This window comes from Mustela nigripes, chromosome 3 (genome assembly GCF_022355385.1).
Source record: "Mustela nigripes isolate SB6536 chromosome 3, MUSNIG.SB6536, whole genome shotgun sequence".
Lineage (NCBI taxonomy): Eukaryota > Metazoa > Chordata > Mammalia > Carnivora > Mustelidae > Mustela > Mustela nigripes.
In genome coordinates, this window is record NC_081559.1 from 125,894,835 (window position 1) to 125,922,820 (window position 27,986).

The 27,986-nt window shown below is 41.1% G+C and overlaps 1 protein-coding gene and 1 long non-coding RNA gene across 5 annotated transcripts in view; one reads left to right on the forward strand and one right to left on the reverse strand.

The window, feature by feature from the left end:
• Positions 1 to 17,662, reverse strand: part of TOX (thymocyte selection associated high mobility group box) — a 302,580-nt gene extending 284,918 nt beyond the window's left edge. Inside the window, exon 1 of one of the 2 annotated variants that reach the window (XM_059394620.1) lies at positions 17,407 to 17,662. In XM_059394620.1, the coding sequence (XP_059250603.1) occupies positions 17,407 to 17,508 (102 nt within the window). In that variant the 5' untranslated portion in view covers positions 17,509 to 17,662. The remainder of the gene's footprint in view (positions 1 to 17,406) is intronic. The other variant, XM_059394619.1, reaches the window with a different exon arrangement.
• A 113-nt stretch (positions 17,663 to 17,775) lies between these two features.
• Positions 17,776 to 27,986, forward strand: part of LOC132014036 (uncharacterized) — a 14,328-nt gene continuing 4,117 nt past the window's right edge. The window contains exons 1-6 of one of the 3 annotated variants that reach the window (XR_009403191.1): positions 17,776 to 17,853; positions 22,902 to 22,935; positions 24,204 to 24,297; positions 24,944 to 25,030; positions 26,201 to 26,402; positions 27,235 to 27,299. This is a non-coding gene — a long non-coding RNA (uncharacterized LOC132014036). Of the gene's footprint in view, positions 17,854 to 22,901; positions 22,936 to 24,203; positions 24,298 to 24,943; positions 25,031 to 26,200; positions 27,300 to 27,986 lie in introns of all 3 variants that reach the window. The other 2 variants (XR_009403190.1, XR_009403192.1) reach the window with 2 other exon arrangements.

Genomic DNA, 27,986 nt, shown 5'->3' on the forward strand with positions numbered 1-27,986 from the left:
AGAAAGAAAGAAAGAAAGAAAGAAAGAAAGAAAGAAAGAAAGAAAGAAAGAAAGGGAGAGGGAAGGAGGAAGAAAGGAACGAGAGGTGAATGGATGAACGAACACACAGGGGTATTCAGAGCTTCATACTGATAGTTTTTAGGTAAAATATCGAAGTCCACTGAATTCTCGTTCACCCATCTTCCACAAATAGAATTATTTCTATCACATGTAAGATTAAGTAAGTGAACACTTTTTTTTTTTTTTTTTTTTGCTTTCTCTATCTCTACCACTTAGCCACAGTTCCTGATGCATAATAACCACTCAGAAAATATTTAATGAATAAATTAACCAATATTCACAAATGTCACGCTGCTGGGAGCTGGGTCTATAAGGATCCTGGGCCATGGGCTCCAAACCCCACAAAGAAGTAGGCTATGGAGAGGCGCCTGGGTGGCTCAGTGGGTTAAAGCCTCTGCCTTCGGCTCAGGTCATGATCTCAGGGTCCTGGGATCGAGCCCCGCATCGGACTCTGCTCAGTGGGGAGCCTGTTTGCCCTTCTCCCTCTGTCTGCCTCTGCCTACTTTCTGTCAAATAAATAAATAAAATCTTAAAGAAAGAAAGAAAGAAAGAAGCTATGGAATCAAATATAAGAAATCTACTTCTCTTTTTCATTATTTTTTTGTTGTTGTTCCACTTTTATGGGACCTTATAAATAAAGGAATGAAAGCTACAGACATACACAGTGTTCATTGCCCTGGCCTGCCATTTCAGATGAAACTTCAAAACATGTTCAGTATAGGAAAAGCTCCTGGATTTGGGGAAAGGAAGAATCTAAAAGGCTTCATCTGCCTAAATGTTGTTTTGAGATGAAAAGGCATATTTTTGTCCTCAGAGGGAATATCCGTTATTTATATATGCCTGACTGTTTAAACAGGTTAAGCCTTAAATGAAGTAAGGGGAAACAACCAAGCCGGCCAACCCTGATTTGTCAGGTGCTATGGATGGCTATCAGGTAAGGCTGGCATTTGTTGAGGAAATCTTGGATATGCACACCTGAAATCTATCCATTCCATCCTGCATTATTAGAACTACTGGGTTTTTTTTTTTTTTCTTTTTGCAAGACAGTTCAGTTCACTGAAGTGTGTCATAATGATGATAGAGAGGATAGGAAAAAGATGGCTGCCCGGAAACAGAAGCCCATGGCGGGCAGGTGAGGATATAAGTAAGAGAGCACAGATAAGAGGTCATCTAAGAAATAAGCTTAAAGGAATCTGGAAAATAATGTCAATCATCTTCCAAATTACGTCTCCCTGTGGGGGAAGAAAGGGAGGAAAAGAGCAAGGGAGGGAGGGTGAGGGACAGAGAGGAAGGGGGCATCCAAGCCTCGGCCTCTTGTTACCTGAAGGGTCTTGTTCTGACCTATATACACCTGCCCTTACCCTCCATCTCCAACTGCCACCAAAATCATTCAAAGTCTTTGCCAACTTTTCCTTTTCTTAGATTTTTTCAAATTCTTCTCAGGTTAGGTGATATACTAATGCCTAACCATAGAATCCCGGTCTTGACTGCCTTCTTCCATCAAGTTTGGCCATAACTACAGGATTTCTCTCTTCCACTCACACATGAGATATCTGACCTCCCTCCTCTTCACCATTCCCTCCCTTTACTGGGAAAGTCACTATGTCCTCTGCACCAGTAACAATTGAGCCCTAGCTAAATACTCTCCCACTTTATGCTAAAATCAAGTACTTTGTTAATTAGAGCATTAGTGAGAGTCAAGAAAAGAGTAAGCATGGACCAAACGTTCCATTCTCTGTGGGAGAGATGACCAGACAAGATAGACTTCTACAAGGCTTCCAAACTATTTCTTAACACTAAGGTTAAAGACCATTACACTCTTTCATGCTTCTCAAACTCATTCCCCTAGGAGCAGAGTAATATGCCAAGTAGACAATAGAATACCAGGGACTATCTTCCTGGAACACAGAGTTGACTCGATGGTAAGTGATTTACAGTATCATATTCACATTAAAACGACATGGAGATATTATGGTAAATAATATAAAATCCAAGTACTTCTCAGAGGCAGAACACCAGTCTTCGAAGACCTATGTAGACTGCAGCGGCACTTCTGGATTTGTCCTGTCCTCCTTACCCTCAGGCTGCAAATTCATCAGGGCACTTCCACAGAAAACTTCGAGAACTTTGCTCTGTGGCTACCTGAAGATCACGAGGTACCTGTGAAACTGGTGACAGACATTTCTGAATATGTTTGGATGCTTGAAGATACTTCCCAAATTTACAGATAATTACATGCATATTTATCACTGATGGAGAAATTTCAGGAAAGCGATCACTAACATCTTTGGAAGTAAGCTCAGCAGGTATACATCAAAGACTACACACACACAGCATTAGTATTCACTGCCAATGATTTGGCTGATTAATTAACGAAAGAATTGGCCGGGAGACTGCAACACTCTAGTGCTCCTTCAAGAAGTTAGAGTTTAAGAAAATTCAACCCTTTAGCTGAAGTGGAAAACCCCTAAAAGCTTATCATTCATCTCCGATTTGAAAAGTCACCAAAAACAGATCAATACCTGATCATTCACTTTATCATGTAATCTCCCCAAACAGTCAGTCTGTCTTCTCTGGGGCATTCCTCTTCGGGCGAGACATTAGCCCACTGACAACAGTGATTTGAATTCCACTGGAACTTGCCCAACCCATCTCTTTAACGACAACAGTTACTTTCCTGAAACACAGGCCTGTTTTCATTCTCTCATTCCAGAGTCGTTCCTGGTTCTTTCCAGATTCTTATTCCTGTGGGCCTCCTCCTCCTCTATCATGCCCAATTTCTCGCCACAGAAGACTCGGTCTCAACCCAGGTGCCACAACCGATCACCTTCAGATGGCCACCATGCGTCAGCTCCACGCATTTCCTCATTTTATATCTTATGCAGCCTTTAATTAGAGGAATGCTCTCTATCCATGGAGAAGTGGTGTTACACATCTCTCAGGTAATCCGAATTCTTGGCACTCAGGGTCTTTCTGGTTTTGCTCAATGAGAGAGCAAGGGCCAAATTTAATGTTTAATTATAGTAATAATACCAAAGCTAAGAAGTATGCTTGTGTCTCCATTTCCGGGGCTGTGATGTGCTGTGTTGCTATTCATAGCCTTATTGTCGGCCTTGTTTCTTAATTTTAAGTTGCCTCAAGTCATTTCGAAAAGAGGTAGGAACATAAAAATTAATTCAAAAATAGGAGTAACTTTCCAATTCTTCAGACCAACTGAAATGCCATCTCCTCCAGGAAGCCGCTTGGATTCCCTCCACCTCAATCCATTACTTTGCTCTCTGTACCCCCAGCACTCTGAGCACCGACCTCTTACCACATCAGTTTATACCTCAGCTCTGCTCTGGTCTGGTCCTTTGTATTCCTCTCTTCTCGATTGGCCGCCCGAAGGCAGGGGCCCACCGCTTCCTCATCTCACGCCTAAAAACACAGCCTAAAACTGCACACAGGTGCTGTCCAGTGAATGCCTTATTAACAAAGCCCCACGCTTCTTCAGAAGTGCATTCTAAATAAAAAGTCGACTTCGTAGACTAAAATATTCTCATCTCATCCCTGTGCAAATATTTGTATGGGGACTGCATTAGAGGCACCTGAAAATAAGAAGTTATAATGGAAACAGTGACACAGCCTTAAGTGAGGCAACCGAAATAGGAACTACTTTAATACTTTTACTGAAATGGTCTCTGCTTGATAAAGTTCATTACCAGAATATCATCTTTAAAAGTGAAATGCATTCAGCTGAGAGCTTTTTTTCATTTTGTAAATAGATTTTTTCCTTGCCTGAGCTCTCCATATAAAGTACAAAATAGTCTTCCATAACATTAGAAAAATGTCACCCATACATAGAGCTAGATTTTTTAAATAAAATAGATTTTTTTCTTCTTCGGCGTTTTAAAGGTACAGCATCGCCGTCGTGTAGCAATCACCCTGCACTGCATGTCATAAGAAGGGCTGAATCACCAGGCTGCAATTTGATATGTTCTAAAATGTGTTGAGATAACATATTAGAGCCCAGAACAAAGTTAAGTCCCATGGGATCTCCTAAGGCTATAAAAGTCACCATCTTTTCAACATTCCCCTACTTACTCTTACAGTTCTCTTTAAAAATGACCCCGGCACTAATCTTTTTCTCACCTATTCAAAATGACATGGAAAAGTAGCTATGCGGTAAATTTACAGCCCACGTGCCAAATTTTCACATCACGCCAATGAAAAATTATATAAGCGTATTCATCACACATTTTTGTTTCGTCGCGTTTTTACAGTAAGAAGTTCTTGAGCGGTCCGGGCGGGGGTGGGGCAGTCTCTCTCCGAAGCAAGTTTTTACCCCACTTTGAAAATCTCCTGTGTGTCGGAGTGAGACATCTCAATAAAGACAAATGGTACATCACTGCCCTGTATCTGGACAAGGCAGTGAGGGCAGAAATGAAACTTTGACCTTTATGTTTTCGGCAGAGGAGAGCTTTTTCTAAGAAATGAACATTCACGTATTTATTAATGTCACTTTACCATAAGCACTGCATTTTTGCTATTTTTACCAAAATTCAGATGCAACTTTATGAATCTTTCCCCTCTCAAAAATATATCCTTTCTTCTCCACCCACCCAACCCCCAGACCTTTTCTAAAGATTGCAAGTTGTATAGAAAGGTAATTGACCTCAGTAACTTTTTCCGCTGGCTTACATTTTTTCTTTCTTTTCAAAGTCCTCTTTAGGGAAAAAAAGAAAAAAAAAGAAAGACAAACACCCTTCATATAACAAGTGCCATAAGAAAAATATGTTCTGGCAGACTTTTCCCAACTTGTAACTCAAAAGAATTTACATCATCCAAGTGTAAGGGCAAAGAGTAAAAGAAAGAAATCTCAAAATGGATTTTTGTTCCACTTTCAGACTCCGAGGCTAAGGGAACACAAGTGTTTCACTTTAGAAATGAATAACGGATGATTTCAGTACACATACACCTTTCTCTTTTTGGAAAAATTGCACATAAAAGAGCATTTTTTGGCACGGCTGACCTGCAGAGATATGGAGCTAAGCAGAGTCATGAATTCGCTCACTCTGATATGCACACATGATACGCAATTAAAATCTCCATTCACATTCCTGCCGGGTTGTCAATCATGAGGAAAGCCTTTTTGACAACATTCAGTGAAGCGTACCGACTAACCGCTCAACAGGAACTTAAACAGTAACAGCTTTTGTTACTAGCAAGAACGAATTTTTTTTTTACCAAGATTGGGTTCAGTTTCTAAGAAATCATTATGCTCTGAATTTTAGGGCCTTTCATTAAAAATGAAAATGTGTCAAAAAGATTTTGTCCGGCAAGCTATGTGATGTAATATCTAGAAAATATGAGATATACATTTGAAAAAAAAAATCCAGCCTTTTCAACTGGCGGAATCTTTCTTAACTTTTCCCATGTAGAACAATGAACAATGATCTTATAAAGCAGTGTACTGGGGGGAAAACGTGATGTTTCTAATTCACTCTGAAGTTTTTCACCAGAATTTTACAACTTTTCAAATAGATCGGGACGCTAATCTCCCTTGAAAAGTGACTGACCAGTTTATAAACCAATAGGAAAGTGACTTTTTTTTTTAATCATAAGAGGAATATTTAGCATGTCAGAAATACTGCATGCATCAACCTTTCAATTTATGGTGTTCTATAGAAAATATTATGCACATAAATTCTTTCCAGATGAACCCAGAAGGTACGCTGCTCGTAACTTACTTTCTGTTGAACATCTAATCAAAGACTGTGCCCTTCATAATAGCACATTAGTGTGCCTGAAAGTCATAAATCCCTAAAAACAGGGCCCAGTAAAATTGAATAGAGGCTACTTATTAATCTGCTGCTGTGTCTGTTTTGAGCAACTAACGTTGGATTACAAATTTGAAACAAGTTAATACTATCAGATATTGGAATATTTGTCTTCTTCCTTATCGCGCTCTGTAACGGAGAGAGCAGATGCATTCTGACCATTAGCAGTCATGACAAATTGCCTCGCTAATGAACGTCACACACTGAAAGTGCCATAACTGATTAAACTATAATTTCCCACTACAAGAGAGAGAGTTGGTGACTCCAACAGTGGGCAGCTCTGATATTCTGCCAACAGGCCCCCAGGGCACAGTGTGATATTTAGAACAACACTCTAAATTCCATATGAACAAATTCTAAAAGCCTATGTGTCTACAACAGGTTTTTAAAGAACATTCGATAAAACAGCTTAGGTCGTAGCTGATGAGCCATGAAAAATGGATGTGTTTTAACTATTTGGTATCCTCGCGAGTATGTGTGAAAGAATATTCCCCCGTGTGGTTCTCTCTCTCTCTCTCTCTCTCTCCATCCCTTTCCCCGCCCCCAAAACATTGGGTGTGCTTTGCATTTCACATAAAATCTTTCTTTTGTCAGTTCCTTTGTTGGTGCAAAATTGGCAGCAGTTCAAATTCAAAGTACTCCTATTCATTTACTGACCAATGTCATTCTAGTTCACATCAGCCAGTGAGCTAAGCTCTAAAAAACATAAAAGACTTGCTTCGCCACGGACGAATAATGTGTACATTTTTACAGAGCTTAAACCTTAATGCTTTCCCCGAAACTAACAATACAGTATATCTTATCATTCCTTTTTCACAAGCAGGCAGCTGCTGAAACGCTTGCCACTTCAAAATATCAATTGCTTGCCAGAGTTTTCCTCAACACACCCTGTCAAACTCATATATATTGTGCAATGAAAATGGTGCAGGCTGAAAGCTAGAAATGGTGTCAAATTCTGCTGTAAGGGTATGATGTGCAAAGAACAATGTATGACAACCGTAGAGACTACAAACAATGGCACTGGAGCCAGGGACTTCATAGATCACAACTGTGCCTGTACATATTTTATTGTAGGCATTATATATTTAAAGCATGACAAAGGTACCATTGTACGTTAGGTGCTGCAGAAACCCAGGCTCCTCCCCCTGGTTTGCCTTTTGCATTTCTCTTGATGATGGAAACATAGTTGAGTTTCATGTCTTTTTCTTCTCTTAAAACACTGAAGGTTCCCGAATCATAAAGGAAGGAGACACACACAAGCACGCACACAGGCACGCACACGCACGCACACACGCAAGGTTATCAAAATGAGTAAGAGGAAACAGAGACAATAATACAAGATGGGAAAATGAGATCTTGTTCACTTAACATTTTGGTTTCTCTGAGGACACAAAAGCAAGGATTATCTTAAACACTAACCAAGGGTATCAAGAGAACTACACTATCACTGTGCCTATAAATTGTTGTCTACCTAATTTTAATGCAGATAAGTGCTAGCTTATTGATTTACACGATTTTCTAGCAAAATGGAAATCCCACGTGAATGTATTCTTTGTGTGCAGAAAATATGGTTTAAGAAGCTTTTGCTATTATTGCTTTCCTATGCCAAAAGAACAATTAAGCGAATAATACTTCACTACAGTATTGGGTTTATAAACTAACACCGATTCCCGTCTGTTTCGATTATAAATATCCCTCCCCATTTCCCGACTGGCTCTGTGGACTTCAAATGCTTCTGGTTATTGAGAAGTTGTTTTCCTTCCAAAATGTCTCCTTAAATAACACCCACAATCTGAAAATGTTCTCACTTTGGAGCACACCTACTTCATTATAAAGAGGCTCATGACTGAAACAACCCTACACTAATTCAGTCCTTTACTGTGGAAATGGGAAACATGTTTATGGGAGAAAATTAGTGTGAATATATATTCATCTCCTCTGTAACCTAGCTCAGGTTACGAAACCCTTATCACACAAGTAGCCTGGAAAATGAACAGATACGCTTTTAAGGTGTTAATAAATATTTTGGAAAGAGAATAGGCGGTTTAGGTGCTTAGGGGGGCTGACCTTTGGTGTGTTGATTAGTGGGACAATGATGCATTATTAACACAGAGCAGCTGTACCTGAACCGCAGCCATGAATATAATAGCCTTTTATAGCCATCAGGGGAGTGAGGTAGGAGGCCTTTATTAACCACTAGACATGATTAGCACATTATGTGAACTTCAGTAGGCAAATTATCTCTTATTGAAATATAATGTTGGTTATAACTAATTGTAAACATGATTTTAAAAACTTCCCAGTGAACAACTCAATTTTACTACCGTTCCCTTCATTATTGCCTGGTAAGTGACGAAAACATGTTCTATACCCATGGGGGCTGACTCTCCAAAGGCCGACATGGGCAGTCACCGAAGGCTGACTTTACAACTATTCGGCACTGCAAGTTCAGGGATATTAGCATACATGCAAACTTTCTCTCTCTAATTAAGTAAAACTGCACATGAACTAGAAAAGCTGCTTTGGAATTTTCTTCCTCTTTATTTCTTTAAGCAGTTCTTAAAAGATTAGTTTTGCAGTAAATTTTTGAGAGTTACCTTGAAAAGTAACAGCATAATTTATTTCAAAAAGCTTAATTTTGGGAGAGAAAAGATTATCCCATTAGCCTTAGTAACTGAACATAGCGCGGAGAGTCCATTATGAACAGTCTTTTATGCCCTGGCAGAAAGTCATTAACATAAAATAAATCATTAGCTTTGATATTAAGCTTCTACTATCTGCAGGTTCTATGATTAATGTTCATGACTGCATCTGCCAAATGATAAAATATACTTTTTGTTGAAAGGTTATCCTGACTCTTTATTATTAACATTTCTCTTTATACAATTGTTGCTGGCATTTTGGGCTGAGGCCTGTTGCCCTAGAAAAGGAGAACTGGTTTTCACAATGTATGAAGACGCCAGTGAACATCACCCTTTACCCCACCATTTTTTTTAATTAACCATTTAATTGAGTTAAAAGACTTCAGAAAATCAGGTGGTGCACAGATACGCTTTCAATGTAATTGGACTATCTTTAGACCCAGTCGATCCATTCGGTAATTAATCTCACACATTGTATATTTGCAGCTCTGACCCATCCATCAGAGGAAGGTACAGAGCGGCAAGCGCTTCCCTGAAGTCAAGAGCTGTAAGAGGGCAGTCCCTCTGCAGCAGTTAGCCTCAACTTCTAGCTCACCTTCCTAGCTGCAAACAGGTACCAGCTCCTACCAGAAGCATCTCTGGCGGGTACAGCACTGGCTTTCAACTCGGAGAAGGAGGAAGGCCCTGGGGGGGAGGGGCTTATCCATAAAGGAAAGGGGGAGGAGACTTCAGACCTACCCACACATGCCCCACTTGTCCCAATTCACCTGTGACCCTCTACAAAAGGTTCTCCTTTTCACTCCCATGCTGGAAGAATCAATGGTCTACAACTTTGGAAAATACATTTGTGTCACTAGAGGAGCAGAAATATAAGAAGTGTGCCGGGAATATGGTATTTTTCTAAGGTCTACCACTGTTTGAATTCTTGAACATCTTTCACCACAGGATTTCAAAATAATCTGCCTCCGTTGACTCCTTAATTCTCGTAAGACTTCCTTGATACAAATATAAATTATTTTCTCTAGTGGATACTTGGCAGACTGGGACACAGGTGGATTAAAGGTTTATAGTATCAGAACTTTTACCAGACACAACGAAGTCAGGCTTCTAAAGGGAGTAGAAAACAGAGGGGGAGGGACCATGTCCTTTCCATGGTTATATTTATTTTGCCTAAGGAGTAAGTCAACATAGGTTTAAGGGCCCTCAGTTTTTATCTCAAATCTTGAACAAAAAGCAGTCTTTTCTTCAGAGAGCCTATGGTTTTTCTCAGAAAGCTCTAGTCCTTTAATCTTATCAGGTTATATTATGCCCAATTAAAGCCCTAGCATTGGAAAGCATCTTCTCCTGTGAAATATGGCTATGTTTCTTAAAATGGAATGGTAATGAGGCATTCCTACAAGACAGTGTGATTTCCCTTGTTGTTGTTGTATGCATTGATAGATTCTGCCATTTATGATAAATTCCCATGCATGTATCACCAGAAATATATCCAGGACATGAGGAACATAAGAAAACACACACACACACACACACACACACACACACACCAATTTCTCTGACTAGGTAACCCCCAGAAAGATGCTCCCAGACATCAAAGAAAAGCTATTTTCTATAGAAGCTGCCATTTCAGCCGTGTGGATCAGATACATATAACTTGTAGGTCTTCGTAGTAACTCAAAATAACTTTTTATATTTTCTTGGCCACTAACAAAGCTTTGTATCAACCAACCATAGCCTTAGTTTAATTGGGAGTCCTTTCAAGATAGCTTCATAAAAGCACATAACTCAGGAATGAAAACCAATAAATACTTGGCTAAAGCAGAAGCATTTAAAAGTCCAAAGTGAAAAATGGACAAAGAGAAAAGCATTAATAGTAACATTGGTTGCACGACCTTTGGTATTATAAATGTGTATAAATGATTTTTCACGAGTAAAATGGAAATCTGAAGATAGCATTTAAAAGTTAGCTTTGACATTATTCATCAAGTAATGCAAACTTGCCATAGACCAAACTACAGAAGTCTGGAAAAATACTGGTATCTCCTATCATGAAAGAGCAGGGTATTTCTTTCTGGCATTATCTTCCTTCTGGTCTTTTCTGCTGTACCATCAACATCCAAGCACAGAGCAATATAATGTTCCCATTTTCAAAATGAATGCTATAGGGAGAAACATGTTATAACCAGGAAAAGCTCATTCAGGTTAATGTGAATTCCATGTCTCAAAGTATTATGGAAGAACTGCTATAATTAACAGTCTGTTGGCACTTCCATTATAAACCACATTTCTAAGCAGTTTATAACTCGACTGTTTTTAATGAGAAATTGCTCTTCGGGATGAAACTTGGCATGCATGGTGTAAAACAAAAAATTCTCAAGTTCATTAGGGCAGATGTAAGCTCTATCGCCTTGGCACTCCAGCTTCCTAACGCTATTTAACGCTATTCAGTATTGACTGTGGGTCCCGTCAACCACTGGAGACCACAGGCTATCTGACTCTGAGAAGTGCAAAGATCAATTGAAAAATATATCAATAACACCAGAATGAAAGTAAAGGAAAGGCAAGAAAGTTTCTTTAGAATTGGTAAAATTAAACATTCGCATATTTGAATTTTGCTTAAATTTAATTGAGACCAACAAGGTGGCATTCAAGCTTATAGATGTTTCCATGGAAGCCTCTTGCAGGTAAGAACTATAATTGGGGCCAGAGTATTTAAAATTATGGTTCACCTCAATCTTGTTTTCTCCTAAGGTGTACATTTTAGATTCTTGGATTTGGTTGTATACAATGTAAGTTTTATCTTAAACAATTGATGCCATTTAAAAAATGTAATTATTAACAACATTCCATCAAGTCACGATCGCTACATTTCATGTTTATTGAGATACAAGATAAATATTCTGTGCTAAGACTTCCCAGGGACCTGGAGATTCACGTTCGGAGAGCTGACATGTAGGATAAGTTATCTAAGTTGATTAGTTAAATAAGTTCTGCATGTCCAACTCTTCCTGTTTTAGTTGTCCATGCATATTCTGATGAAAACACTTATTAAGTCTGTTAACCCATTTACTTTCTGTAAGCGTTAAGTCCCCTAACTTACTGCAGGCCAACTCAAGATTTGGAGACCACAGTCCCACTTTTATACTATTTTATAATCTAAATAAAGACTTCTCACTGAAAGGGATGCTCCTGAAACTGTTTCCAAGCTCTAAATACACTGCACTTAAAATGTGGGGGAAAGGTGGAAACTAGTAGACCTTAGAAGTGACCGCCATAGTTATTTTCCCTCACAGCAAAGTATCTATGGTTTCTAGGTCTATTATTGCATGACCTTATGTCATTCACTCAGATTGGGAAATGGAGAAAAAGAGAAGAGCCTAATTCAAGATTTTAAAAAGTGGGTATGAGCCAGGAGACTGGCAGATTCCAATTTCCTTAACCAGAAAATAAGGTCAGGTACTGGAGGAAGAATGCATAGGTCACCATGATGATTGGAACAGTGATGACAAGGAGGAAAGAAGCATGCTCTCCAAGATAACCACAATGCTGAGTCACATTCCTGAGGAGAGCGAAGAAAGTTCACATTAGAAGGTACAGACCTCCCAGGTTCGATTTAAGATTAGGGAGGAGCTAAACCAGGCTGCCAAGCTCTTCCTGGACTGGAGGTGTTTGGGAAGGGCGGGGGTGGGGGGTGGGGAGGCAGGGGGGCATACAGACAGACCTGATACTGAGGGCAGTCTTCAAATCAGGGCAGGAGGGATTACCAGCAGTGGAGAAATATCCCCAGGGTCTTTTCAACTTTCTAGTATCCTAGCAAAATGTTGGAAAATATTAGAATAAATCATCTTTTATAGCTAAGTATGATTTTCCTCCAATTCTCTACATTATCCCTCTCTTGAATTGAGCTCATTGCAAAAAAGCATGGCCAAAAAAAAAAAAAAAAAAAAAAATAGTTCCACATACCGAAACCAATATTTGAGGCCCAGTTTTGGTCCCAAGGAAGTCACTGTGAAACTTGGAGCTTTCCCTTTTTCTTCCAGGTTCAAGTGCCTTACTTTTTTCCTGTTCTTACATCCCTTGCAATCAGATCATTTAAAAAAGATCTACAATAGCAGTTTATTAAGATAATATTTAAATATCAGTTTAGTTTTCCTAAGAAAAATATTAAAACATTCCTTAATATCATCATTCGGTAACCTTAAAAAAATATGATAAACTGTGAGAATATTAAGCCACATAAGCTATGTTAAAAATAGCATTTGATCTCTCCAAAACCCATACTACAATTTTCACACAGACATTTAAAACTGGAATTTGTGACAGTGAAATATCCCACAAAGTCAAGATAGCTACATTTGAGGTTTTTGTGTGATATCTGATTTGGTGGCCAAAACCGTATGATTGCTTGTTTTCTGCTCTTTCTTACCTATAAAAATTTTATTTAAAGCACATTTTAAGGACCTCAGAACTTAAGAAAGATCCAGCCAGTAAAACTCCCAAGGGAGTTTTAATCACACTAATGATGTCCCAAGTATCAACTATGAATTTACTGAAGTCCTAGAAGTTATGTATGTGGATAGAGAACTAATCAGGCATGATGCTCTAAATTGCTTATAACCCTCCCCTTCCTCCTCCTCCTTCTTCTCCCATTCTCCTTTTTTCTTACATTTATTAATTAGAGTAGAAATAATGACTCCACCTTAATGTGCTTGTATATCCTGTATTTTAGATGTGATGAGTTTTGTCACCTTAAAGTCCAAGACATAATGCTCTAAGTAAATAGGAAAATAATAAGCTCAAAGGAGATGTAGCAGAAACAATAATGAATCTTGTTTTTCTCAAAAGTTATGGAGTGTTTAATGTTAGCTCTGACATTTCAACGCTGAGTTCATCACAAATAGGTCCTTCTTCCTATGTTTATATGAAAAGATTATACACTGTCCTTCCTCATTTCAATGACAAAAACCCAACATCCCAAACGGCCATTATTCTTTAGTCTGTGTATAACTAGTATTGAGCACGGGTTTTGTGTCTTGGACTTGCCTGTGTCTAAACCAACCAAAGAAAGCTTCAGGACCTGATTCCACAACAGCAACCACTGAGAACAGTAAAGACCATTATTTCCTCTCCCACTGATGGCAGAGGTCAGCATCCCTGTGATTAGCCATGTCATAACATCATTGTATTACTGCTCCTTATGTGGGCAGATACTGAGCAATAACTGAACACATCACATCATTGTAAAAATGAAAAAGTGCCACTTCTTTGTCCCAATTTAGCATAAAATCCGTGAAAACAATCTTTACAAATGACACTGCACTAAGAAACTGAAAGGAACTGTTCTTACTCCGTGGGTATAGATTTGCACTGATGCTCTGACACCTTCAACTAGAACAAAAAATAGGACTATATTTTACTACTGCACTCCAGTTGTGAGTCCCTTTAATGCAATTTCAATTAAGGGCTACAGTGTAACTTAAAATAGTCTTAATTAGATGAAACTGACTATGGTACCATCTCTCAATGTCTGAAATGTAACCACGCTTTAAGTTCCAAGAGGTGAACACTGTTACTTTCAGCCTGCATGTTTCTGTCCAGTCTGAGAGCTACGCTGCTGTTTCAAAGGCTGACCTACATACAGCAACATGCCATCCGTTCTGGCTGTTTGTATAAGAGATGCCTCGTACCCTTGCCATAACCAACATCGTCCGCATTGTTCTCACTTTTCTCCCTCAATGGGCTCTGTGAAAATGGAGGCCAGTTTGCATAGTGATGTGTTCATAACGTAATGTGCTCTTACAATAGACCAATAGTAAATTAAACGGTTTCCCAAAAATAAAAAAAAAAAAGCCTCCTCTGGAGTTTATCGACTGAAAAATGTAAGTAGCGTTTTTGGCAATCTATAGAGCAGCAGCCGGAAAGTGTCAGCGGGGTAACACAACCTCCTTCTAGTTTAGAAAAGCTTGAGGAAGAAAATACTCATTTTCTGGATTAGGGTCTCTTCTAACATTGAAAAAAAGATCAGTGGGAAAACTATAGGTACAACGGCACAATTCTGAAGCACGTAAAGATCCTGGTTCCACTGGGACTTAGCACACCAGCTTCAACGACAAAAGTGTTGACAGATTTAAAATAAAGATAATTATTAATTTATGGTTTTATCAACCTATTAAAAACAAATAACCTGACAAAGTGACTGTTTCTTGTAATAAACCACATATTCATTACACCTCTGAAAGACACAAGGTTTACTTTGCTGTCTTGGCTCTTTCAGGGAAGTCTGATCCAACTTGCTTTCACTAAATGTAGATGCAGATTTCTTATCTCAAACTTCTTTCAAACTTCTGCCCATCTTCCACATCCCTGCAAATCCACTTGAGTCACTGCAAAAATTAATGCTAGTTGACTACAATCTAAGCAACTAAAACAGTGAAGCTGGATAGAAGTTGTGTACCAGTGCTGATCATGATGGAGTAGAAAAACTAGGTTTTCTGGGGCCTACCAAACCTACTCAGTATGTTTAATATAATCGGGGATCAGTGACAAATATATTTGATAGACTGCTATCCAGAGAAAGGCAGGGGAAGGCATTCTTCCAGAAGCATTTCCATAAAGTCTCTTCCTACTATTAGAAGTATATCATGACTTTGCATCTTTAAAAATCCATTATTCCCTGGATAAGTTAAATAGAAGACTTGCAACTAGTCTATAGAAAGGGTGGCTAATTTGCATTTTAAAAGAACAGTTTGCTTCTCCTACGGGGGGGGGAGGGGGGGCCTTGAAAGGAACTTCAATGAGCTAGTAAAGAAATTCTGAAGACTTTCTGAATTAATTTATTCAATTCACAGCACAACCCACGAAAATTATTTAAAGCACTTAATTGGAAAATGATTTAATATATTGAAGTAATTCTTGATTTTCCAAAGCATTTAACTTTTAAATTAAATCTGACCCTACTATCACAAGAATGACAAGTGAAATGTGTATCCAAATCATTACCTTCTTTTTGGAGCCTAAAATCACCAATCAATCTAATCAGATTTGTCCAGTTTCACTGCCAAAATGGTTCTTTTTGGTACTGGTTACCACCCTGGAAGATGTGTTTACTAACCATGATAGGTCTGCTACTTTATTATTTTTGTTAGTACTAGTGCTATGAGCAAAATAGAATGTTAAATACACAAAATACTTGCTTATAAAGGCAAAACAGATTTAAGAATAAAAGAACTATGGTACTAACCAATAATGAAACTTCATTACACAAACTTCTCTTGCCAAAGTTACCTGAGCTTTCCAACCTGTTCGTACCTAAAGAGCTCCCTGTATGATAAGCTTTTCTGCCTTGCACAAGACTATTTCCTCCTTTTCAAACTTGCCTATCCATCATAGACATTCAGCATAGCCTTCTACCGAGCTTTACACTGTACCCAGCATCAAGGAGCGTCTGCATAGGGTGCTATCTGTGGATCACTTAACTCACAGCTGTGTGTGTGTGTGTGTGTGTGTGTGTGTGTGTGTGTGTCCCGACTGACCAAGACTCTGGAGCTGCGAGGGGGTGGCGTGGTGGGGAGTCCGGGGGGCTGAGGATGCAGCGCGTTAAATACTTCTGTATCACGTAAAAAAGCTGTTTGATGATGCCTCGCCAGCAGGCAAATATTAAGGGTCCCAACGATTCATCCAGTGGAATTCACGGAGGGACCTACAGGGAACTGCTTGCAATACAGTACCAAGCAGGTTAAGCGGGAGCTGGGCGTCTAACCCACTCGCCCGGTGTCTCAGAGAACTCATTCCTCCCCGCCGACGTACACCCGGCTGGACAGCTTCCACACGTCCAATAAGCCCCGGGCGAGGAAAGCCGTGGCCCTGCGGCTGCCCTCGGAGACCGGTCCCCGCGCGTCCTCCCTCCCGGGGCAGAGAGTTGGAGAAGCACCGAGAGTAACCCCCTCCCTTCGCACCCCCTGACTATTCTATCTATGGGAATAGCAGAGCTTGGCAGTAGCCCTGGCCGCCTCCCCACCCCCACCCCCAGGCCCGCCCGGGGCCACCCGCCTGGTCAGCCGCGCCCGGGTACCCCGCGGCCTTGGCACCTGGGGTCACCGGGCTGTGGGTACAGCCCAGCCTGGGACGCTTCTCCAAGCGCCGTGAGGAGTGCTGGAGCTTCAGACGTAAACTCGGCGCACTCGCCCGGCTTCTAACAAACTTGCATTTACCGCGCCCCCCGCCCCCCGCCCCCCGCAAGCCGGAGCTGTCCCCCAAACCCGGCAACCCTGCTGCACCTCGGTCCGCAAACCGGTGTCCGAACACCCGGCTCGGGCGCCCGAAAGGATTTGCGAAAACAAAAGACTTGTGGAGCAATTTTCCCGGCGGGGGGCGGAGGCGTCTCCCTGTTCCCTGCACCCCGACTCCCGGCTGCTCCCCTGGCAACTAATCCCGGTCCGGGAAGCGGTGCCACGAGTCCCCGCAGCCCGTGAGAGGGCGGGAAGCAGAAGGGGAAACTACAAAATAAACTGACTTCTCTTACTCTCTGCCTGCGTTCCCGGACCCCAGACACACCCCCAAAGTATTCCGTGGTTTTCTCTTAATTTTTTTTAAACGCCCCCCGGCAAACCTAGGCAGGGAGCCTTAGTCGCGAACAGCAGGAAGGAAAGAATCCGAGCAAATCTTGTCACTTTACGCACAATCGCGGTGTTTGGCAAACCCCCGGAGCTGCTGCACAGTATTTACTACCCCAGCGCACGCAGGGCTGTAGCGGGCTGCGACTCGAGCGCGCCCGGGACCGGCCTCCACCGACCGACCCCGGTAGCCGAGCCGGTCCGCCGCCGCCGCCGCCCCCCTCCCGGGATCAAGCAGCAAGAACACGGTGGAAACAAAAGCAGAGCGTTCACCTTGTTGCAATAGTAGGGGTCCAGGCAGGGAGAAGGTCCCAGACAGGGAGCGTCGGGCGCAGCGGCGGGCTGGGCTGGAGGTGGATAAAATCTTACGTCCATTTCACTCTCACATCAAGCAACTCCTTTTCTTTTCCTTTTTTTTTTTTTTTTTTTTTTTTTTTTAAGTGTTCAGCAAAACAAGCTTAGACGGAACAGAGAGAGGTGTCTGGACTCAGGAGTAAAAGAAACACCTTCCTTCCCTCACATCCGTTTGTGGTTTGTTTAAGAAGAGGAGAAAAAAAAAAAAAAAAAAAGAAAGAAAGAAAAAAAAAAAAAAAAGAGGGGGGAAAAGCGCTCAACTCTCCCCCAAGCCGCGGCGCGCACCCGTCGGCGCCGAGCGCGCAGCCTGTTTCGCCGCCGCCTCCCGGCCCCGCCGCCACCGCCGCCGCCGCTGCCGCCGGGCAGGTAACTTCATGCGCTCATTGTCCCCCCGCCCGCCCCCCCATCCCCGCCTCCCGCGCCCCTCGCCGCCCGGCACACGCGCTCGCGCTCGGGCTCTAGGTCCTGGGCGTTTTATTGGAGTCTCTGAGTTGCTCTGCTTTTAGTTTATTTTCTCCACCTTGGAGGCCTGGGATGGGGGGAGGAATGAAGAGGGGGCCAGGGCGAGAGTAGGGGGGGTGAACGCCCCGGGCCGGGCGGGGTAGGGTGCGCGGCAGGACGCGGGGCCGCTTGCGACCCAATGGTTGCAGCTCGAGGCTGGGGGCCGGGGCCCGGAGGAGGGAGGAGCGGAGAAAAAGGAGGAGAGGGCGGCCGGGGCAGGGCCGGGGTGGCGGGACCCCGCGGAGCCTCCGCTGTGCGGGATCCGCGCTCCTCCCGGCCAGCGAGTCGTACACAAAGGGGCTACGGAGCCCCAGCCACCGGCGGCCCCGGGGCACGGCAGGGAGCACGCAGCAAGGGGGCGCTGTGGCGAGCCCCGCCCCCGGGCCCGCCCCGGCCCCACCCCGCTCCCACCGTCCCCTCCGCGGCTGTCCCCACCTCTTTCTCTGTATCCGCCACCTCCCCTTTCGTGGCTCTCCCCACTCTCATCCCTGCGTCCCCACCCCTACTCCCAGCCCCTGGTGGAGGTGGCTATTACATGCTGCGCCGGTCCTAGGGACCGGGAACCCTCAGGGAGCGCGAATCAACTGTGCGCTATAGCGGGCTTCTAGGCTAGGGACCCGAAAGGACTGCAAGGGTGTGGATGGGCTTAAAAGCCTACCCCCTTCTGTCGCTGGCTTCCGCCTCCAGCCCTCACCTCCCAATGATCTGTGACCCACTGGAGGGTTTGCAAAGCTAAGGCAGCCCTGGAGACTCCAAAAAGACCACAGGAGTAAATCAAAGTGTAAATAGGGAAAGGTTCATCAACACACAAGATCAGACTACAGGGGAAACACGTGGGCTTGCTAGTTGCCCCTGATGGGATTCTTGTCTTTTTGTAATTGGAAGCCCACTGATGCTCTGGGAGAGGCACTGAAGACCTGGAATCAGCCTCCCCCTTTCTCTGGTCCGCAAGTGGGAGGAGAAAGTCTCCAATCATGTTTTCCCGCCTTACCTCTAAAACACAGAAATTTGCAACTTCGTTTTTTTCCGGATGGCTGCGGGGGGGGGGGGGGGGGCACGAAATTTGGCTGGAGTCCAGCAGATTTATCCCTGAGACTCTGTCATTGGTGGGAAGTCCAGGCAATAGCAGGTGATATTTACCTTCCCAGGAGGAAGGAGCCACACACAGTAGGGCCCAAGACCCTGCAAAGAAGCCTGGAAGTACTTCATCCTTTCTACTTCATTCTGTGCTAAGGCTACTAATAACACCCTGCCACCCCACACAACTGTGCAGTGCATGTTGACTGCCAACTGCTCTGTACAACTTTCTGACAGCTATGTTGTTTCCCCTGCAACTGAGAGCACCTGTCAGGTACAATCAGAGAGATCTGGAAGAAAATCTATGAAGAAAGTATAAGAAATGATAACATCATTGAGTGTCTACACATGGCTTTTTAGGAAGCTTTTACTTAGCATTGCTTTGTACTCCTTGCATCCTTTTTTCTCTTAAACCATTGTTTTCTTTCTTCCCTTCATCATTTCTAGAAGTAACAAAAATCTAACACTTTCCCCACCTCAAGACTGACATGGTGGAAATTGTGTAGGGAGAGAGAGAGCAGTGAGAAAAAAGAATTCCTCTCCACTGGATTCTGAAGAATATCCATATTTACAGGTCCTTCAGGGCATAAAATAAAATAAAAAGTAGAAATTTTTTTCCTCTTAATAAATTTCTTTATAATAAAATTTAAATGTTTTGTGTTTTGATTTTCAGTGCTCAAAATTCAGTTATAGATGCTAAAATATGCTTATATATATTTCCAAAATTTTAAAAAATTGATTTTAACTTAAATATTCCCAAATTTAAACTTTTATCATTAATTCACCATTTATTATCAACATATTATATCAATTATGAAAACTTTCTTAGAATCTGTAATTGATATCTGTTTGATGACCCTGTGAACATCAGGAAGATGAAAAGTTTCATTATCAACATTTTGACATCTAGGGAAAACAATAATGTCTATACTTTGTTCTCTAGACCTACTACTTTTCTCTGTCTTGAGAAGAAACCTACATACACGGGAACTATGTATTCCTCTACTTAATTTGTACCTGGTTTCTTTCGTGTGCAATCAGTAGCGTCAAAATGGTATGTTTGTTTGTGGCATGGTGTGAGGGGTGGGAATGTGAGCTTTTGATGAAAAAAGCTCTTGACTCCAGGGGCGCCTGGGTGGCTCAGTGGGTTGAGCCACTGCCTTCAGCTCAGGTCATGATCTCGGGGTCCTGGGATCAAGTCCCGCATCGGGCTCTCTGCTCAGCAGGGAGCCTACTACTCTCTCTCTCTCTGCCTGCCTCTCTGTCTACTTGTGATCTCTCTCTGTCAAATAAATAAATAAAATCTTTAGAAAAAAAAAAAAAAAAAAAAGCTCTTGACTTCCAATCACTCATACATGGAAAGTAGACCAGGAAGTTCAATTTCATGATGGAGGTGGGGGGGCTTGCTGGGATTGAAAATGGAGTTGATGATCCATCATGCCTATGTGATGAAGTCCCCATAAAAATTGCCAAAGTTCAGGACTCAGAGAACTTCCTGGTTGGTGACCAAGTGGAGGTCATGCAGAGTGGTTATCTTGGAGAGAGCTTGGAAATTCCGTCTTTTCCCACATACTTTACTCAATGCATTTGGATGTTCATCTGTATCCTTTGTCATATCCTTTTATAATAAATATGTAAACAGTAAGTAAACTTTTTCTTGAGCCTTGTGAAACACTCTGCTAAAGTCCTCAAACCCGAGGATGGTGTCATAGGATATTCTGTTTGATAGCTGATCAGTCAGAAGCACAGTTATCACCCTGGGCTTGTCATTGGCATCTCAAATGGTTTTCTTATTCTTGGGGCAGTGCAGGGAGTCTTGTGGGGCTGAGCCCTTAGCCTGTGGGATCTGATGCTATCTCCAGGGAGATACTGTCAGAATTGAATCAGATTGTAAGGCACCCAGCTGGTGTGACAGAATTGCTTGAGTTTTTCCCAGCTCAGGGGGGAATGGGAGCTCTTGGTTTAAAAAAAACAACTCTTAACCCCAATCACTCCTACATGAAGAGTAGGCTGTAAAGATTAACTCAGTGTGATCTGAAAAAAATATTTATATTTTATATAAATAAAATGCTCCACCCAAGGCCCATCATATATGGAAGGAGAGCAGTTCTCCCAGAAAAAACATGGAGGAAGTTGAATAGATAAGCCACTGAGTAAATCTTACTAATTTGGGAGATAAAAATAGTAGAGAGGTATTATATTATTTTTCAATTTCCAGGATATTCAACTTTACATCATGGCTAATTTTACTAATCTATTTGTCCATCCATTCACTCGGATATTATTCAACAAAGCCATATAAGCAGAGTCAGGCTCTATGCTATGTATTGTGTATAGGTTGACATACAAGAACAAATTTCTTGAAATAGGTTCTCTTTTAGATGTGTTCTAGTCTTCTAGAGCAGTATTTCTCACTTTGGTCAGTGGAGTCACCCCACACCCTTTGAAAAATACTCATGGCTGGACTTCTCCACCAGAGATTCTGTTTCAATCCATTTAGGGTAAGGACTGGGCATAGGAGTTTGTAGAAGCTTTCCAGGGGCTTTCAACTTTCAGGAAGGATTGAGAACCAGTTGTCTAGGAAGAAAGATAACATGGGCACAAAGGGAATGTTCAAAGCACAAAGTTTTCACGTGAGTAAATTTCCTGGCTAGACTGTTATTTTGTGTTGGCTCTCACAAGGGGACATAGCAGGTCATGTCTCGAGGTCCCCATAATCTACACTGCCCTTACAGAGACTGAGTGTGGCAATGGACTCAGTTATTCTAACGAAACCGGAATGAACTGCTGTAGAGACCCTAATTACAATTTGGTCATCTGAACTAGGAACTCTCATTACCAAAAAATGTGGGTCTGTGAACAAAACTTCTCCTTAACTAGTATTGATGTAATAAAGTTGATAGCTACCTTTCTGAAATGCCTACTATGTCCTGGACCTAGTCATAATTTTTTAACGTTGCATCTCTCTTATTTAGTTTTACAAGTTTTATTGGAACCCTTAACCACTAATTACAAACCACACTTAGCATCTTATTTTGTTCCCTCCACATCTTCATTTTGATGATAGTTTGATGATGTCATGTTTTCAAATTTGCACGTGTTTCCACTGACTGCATTTTATGTTTACTGATTCTTTGTACTATGGACATAAGCCCTAAATTTGTAGTAATGTCTCCAAACTACACACAGAATGTTTTACATCAGGGAAAATATCCTCTACACAGTCAATCCTATCCAAGACTTATGAGAGTCTAATAAAAATCACTCAACAGGGGCGCCTGGGTGGCTCAGTGGGTTAAAGCCTCTGCCTTCAGCTCAGGTCATGATCTCAGGGTCCTGGGATTGAGCCCCACTTGGGGCTCTCTGCTCAGCGGGGAGCCTGCTTCCCTCTCTCCCTCTGCCTGCCTGTCTGCCTACTTGTGATCCCTGTCTGTCAAATAAGTAAATAAAATCTTAAAAAAAAAAAAAAACAATCATTCAACAACAACAACAAAATGGCACTTCTTGAGGGGTACTCTTGGTTAGCCCTTGGAGTTAATTTTCTTTAAGGGTAATAGCCCTCTCTATGTTGAAGGTGTGGATGAAAGATCTTATAGAGGGATTTACTTTGAAATGCCAACTATTGAAACTAAAATCAAAGCATGCTGTATTTTTTAACAAAATTAATATCAGTCCTTCACTGGCCTCCTCTTATTTAAGGGTGTGCTTTCCAGCAATAGGAGATAGCTCAGTCTCTCTTGTAGAAGAAAACCTCATTCTTTTAAAATTCCATTCATTTGAGCCCATGATATGGACCAGTTGTATTATAAACCATCTTGTTATGCATGTGTTTACAGGTTTACGTTCCTAACAAGATTATGGCTGAATTAGGTATGTTGGTATTTTTTCTCCTTACAACCTAACCAATGCTGAATCCTACCCCACTTCAAGGTTCTAGAAACATCATCAATGGTTTTGATAGGAAACATTTACATTTTCTCAATTTACCAGTTAGAATTTACTGTTGTCCAGAGGTTTGTTTGTTTTTTTTTAAATAGTTTTCTAAAGTAATTTAAATGTAAAGTAGAATGATATGCAATCCATAATATAATGCAGTGGGAGAACAGAGAGTACTGAAGTTTATTTCCTGGGGAGACTAGTGAGAAATGACTAGATTGTAAGTCTTTCAACCAGAAAATAAAGGATTTCAGAATGATGAGGAAAGTTTGAAGGAAATGATATAGGGTCCACAGATACCTCACATGGTACTAAATGACTCATAAAATGCAGTATTTTTTTACATAATATGGGAAGGGTGCCAGTGCCTGCACATCTTACACTGAGTGTGGGACAGTACTGGGATCTCTAACAATATACAACATTTGTGGCATAATAGCTATAATAAGACTCTTCAACTATTTTACACAGCAATAATCCAGTCCTCTCTCATCAGGATAAACTATGAGGACGAATCCTTTCAAAATCAGAATTAGTTCCTTGGAAAAGAGTGAGGCCACAATTACCCGTTAAGTAGGAGCAGCTGCAACATGGGATCGGCCTGGAGCGTGGTGGTGAAGTGTTTCTCCCATGCAATTAAATGGATTTTTTTTTAATGCAAACTAATATTCTATAAAAAGTCACTTGGAAGGAGAGTAGGTGTGGAATTGCTGAGATGAAAGGAACAGCCCTTTTGCTTTACCTGAGTTAATAGTCCTGCATTCCCAAATGCTATTTTGTTGAAAATGGACTATCAAGGGTCATCCTTTCCCATGAAGTGGGGCCCGAAAGGGACCCAGAGTAATACAAAGGAAAGATAATCCTGGCTTACTTGTACACTCTGTGTCTTATTTTGAACTGTGTCCCTAGCTGTGTTTTGTTATTGTTGGTTTTCAAAAAGACATGACGAGTCCACAGGAGCACTTCAATTTAAAGCGGGAAGGTCTCACTTGTGTAGAAACATATCAATATGACCCACAGGACTTAGGCCAGCCAGTACCTCATCCAGAGTGAGACAAAAAGGCATGAGAACTTAATTTTTTACCACAGAGATGATTAAAGGATTGGGAAAATAAGACCTTTAGGAAATTTAAAGGACCTGACAGGAGGGGGCAGTCTCGGGGCAGGGGGGCAATATAATATCTTTGAATCGTGTATCTCAGGAGTTCTTTCAGAAACAAGAGAACGCCTTTACTGAAGAAACAACGTAAGAAATTGGTTGTAATACTAGAGCCTTGGAGAATTTAGTCACATGGGGTAAGTATTCTCCCCAGGGATCTTGAATGTATTGCCGAAGGAGAGAGTGAGCTCTCCATCAGACTGGGCATAACATCTCTGTCCCCAGTAAAAGTCAGGTCACATCCCCTGAGCACCAAGGGACACACCTCTTCTTGAAATACACCTTCCTTCTATATGATCAAGGGGACCGAGGGTTCAGCCTTAGCTCGAATTATCTAAAGGGTTTCTGTGCTCACACATTTTGGATAGCATAAAATGAAGTTCATCCAAACAGGGAACCAAGACATCTCTTGTAGTTTTTTAGAGTCAGAAAATGCTTTTTTTTTTTACATTAGATTTGTCCCTGGATATTTTCAAGAACTTTGGTAACAAAGAAAAACAGCAAACATCTGATTTTTGCCAGTGAAATTTAAGACATATTGTAAAACTAGAAATTAAAAATCTTTAAATTAAATTTTGAAACTTGGAATTAACTTGGAGTTAAACTATTGAATACATTTTTAGTATGCTACTTGCATAAAAGGATACTCTCACGTGATAAGGGTGGCCTTACAGGACAATCTCAGAGCCAAAGACGAAAGAAAAGGAATCTTCCCTGCTTTATAACAGCGTGTTTTAATGTGTAGCCTTCAATTTCCTAATTCAAAAATCATACATTTTGAAGACAGCAAGAGACTCTTGAGCTCCCACTCAGGCTGATGGTTGCTACTGACTCCCCACTCGTCCCATGAAATCTTCCAGGACTGATTAGGTAAGTGATTTTGTACCCTTGCCCTGCCCAGTTCCCACGTGCAGTTCCTGATCTCTGCCCTGATTAGGTAGTCACTGTTTCCTTCCACTACAAATCCACTTATGCTTGACCTTCACGTAATGCAATTACCCGACTATCCATGGATTGCTTTAATGTTTCCATTTTGTTCCTAATGGTGCTCCAATATGTCTGTCTGTATTAAAGTGTTTGATGCTGATGAGAAGCTCCTCGAGGGAAGAGATGGAATCTCTCTGAACAGGACTGATGGCCCCAAATATCATAAATTCCTCAAATGGTGCTCTTTGCAAAAAGACAACTTAACTTGGCATATTTTCCCTTGGTCTCAGAAGGAGTTGATTTAGGAAGCTACTGAAAAAAAATTCAAGATATCGTAATATGTAAACATTTCCACTTCACAGTGACAGGTTGGGAAGAGTTACAATAGTATTGCATTCTCTATGGTGCCTCAGCTCTATTATTATGGCCTAATACCATTTTTAATTAAGGCCACCATTATTAAGAGCCCTCTACATGATGGGTGTCTTACATAACAATATATGTTGGTGGTTGTTTCTCCTCCCCCCCCAACCCTTGGCTGCTTTACTCATTTATGTTTTCTGTGTGGCTTCTATAAGCATTTATAACCTGTAGAAGAGAAATTTACCAAAGAATGAATGGAGAGAATAGCACTTAATCAGAGGAAAGGGTATTAACAAAGTCAGAGAGGCTTTAAAAGACAAAGAAGCTAGGGAACAACCAGAACAAGCGCCTGACTGGGTATTTGGTACAGTTTTTCACATGCCAAGATGGGGGGAGGGGAAGGGGGGAGGGACAATGAGGAGACCCAGAGAACGAGTTTAGATCACAAAATTGTCTGAAAGCTGGAACGTTATCTTAAAGAGACTGAGGAGTTTTGAAGGGCTTCAGTATAAGACTTGACCTTGATGCCTTTGTATTATTATTTTTTATGGACCATGAGACTTGCATGTACTATTTCCATTACAGTAAGGTTTTCATAAGTAATCACAGGAGCTTGTTACTGAAGGAGAAACCAGTTCTTCCTTTTTCTGAGTAACTAATCTCCCATTTTAGTAGCTATAATGTATAAATATGCCCAGGAAAATCTTAAACTGTACAATGTGATCCTCTGCGATCTACCTCCCTTTCCAGCCTCGTGTTTTCTCAACCTCAGACTATCTCACCTCTCAGTCCCAACCTCTGAACCTTAAATTAGAGCAAATACCAAACTGCCTGGCCAAGACCACAGCCTCTCAGTCTCAGAAGAATCAAGAAGCAAAATCAAGAAGCAACATGTCATCTAAAGTGACAAGAGGCTCTTCATAGAACATACTGATTCTACTCATGAATACACGTATGTTTTGTTACAGAAATAGAATTGTGTTTGATTATGGGATCAATTCCTGCATCAAGGCTGGCTTTAGTACACTATATAAAAGTATAAGTATATGGATGATATATATCAGTCTGTGAGTAATATACTATATAAGCTTTCAAAAATTATGAAGTTCAAAACACATTAAAAAAAAAAAAAACACATTTGGCCTGTAGGGTCTCAGATAATGGATTACAGACCTGCCTTCCTAGTAAATTAAACTCACCAGATTTCTTTTAAAGTAATCCATCAAAGGACAATTTATCTACAATAAAAATCCACTAATTTGAAATGTATAATTTGAGGAGTTTTGAGAAATTTGTGAACCAGTACCACAATCATGTATAGAACATCTCCATCTGTTCAGAAACCAGATCCCAGAAACCCTTGACCTGATCTTTGTTACTATAGTGTTGTTTTTTCCAAAATGTCATACAAATGGAAGCTTTTACTATGTGGTCTTTTATGTCTGATTTCTTTCTTTTAGCTTAATGTGTTTGAAATTAATCCACATTGTTTTGTCTATTAGTATCTTATTCCTTTTTATTGCTAAGTAATATTGCATTGTGAATGAACACAGTTTTGTTTACCCACATGATGGGCATGTGGGTTCCTTCCAGTTTTAACTACAGTGAATAGAGCTGCCCCGAAAATCCAAGCACAAGTACCTGTATAGAAATATGTTTTCATTTTCTTTGGGTAGATATCTAGGAATGTGAAAGTTAGATTCCATAGCAAATGAATATTGCAATTATTAAGAAACTGCCAAACTGATTTCAGAAGTGACTGTACCCTCTTTCATTCCTACCAGTAATCTACAAGAAGTTTGATTGCCCCAAATCCTTGTCAACACATGGCATTGTCAATCTTTTTAAGGTTAGTCATTTCAGTGGATTTATAATTATACATATATTTTTTAAGTTTATATTTTGCTAATGACTAATGATCTTTTCATACATTTGTCACTAGTGTATCTTATTTGATGGAGAACCTACTAAAAGCTTTTGCCTTTATAAGATCAGGTTGTTTGCCCACTTATTGTTGAGAACATTCTGGATGTAAGTCCTTTATCAGAGTTTATAAAAATAGTAATAAGTAAGTTTCGAAAGATTTCAGAAAGCCAGGACAGTAGGAAAGAAATTCTATTTCTTTATGCAAGCAACAAACAATTGAACATTTTTAAAAAAAGATTTTAGTTATTATTTGAGAGAGAGACAGAGAGAGTATGAGTGGGGGAGGGACAAAAGGAGAGGGACAGCAGACTCCCTGCTGAGTGGGGAGCCCAACTTGGACTCAATCCCAGGACCCTGAGATCATGACCAGGGCCAAAGTCAGAAGCTTAACCGACTGAGCCACCCAGGTGCAACAACAGTTGGACATTTTAAAAAAAATTATAATAACATCAAATATATGAAATTCTTAGGCATACCTACCACAAAATATATAACACTTGTGCACTAAAAATTGCAAAAACAGTGCTGAGTGAGATTAAAGCAGACCTAAAGAAATGGAGAACTATACCATGTTCATAGTATGAAGGTCTTAATATAATTAAGATACCAC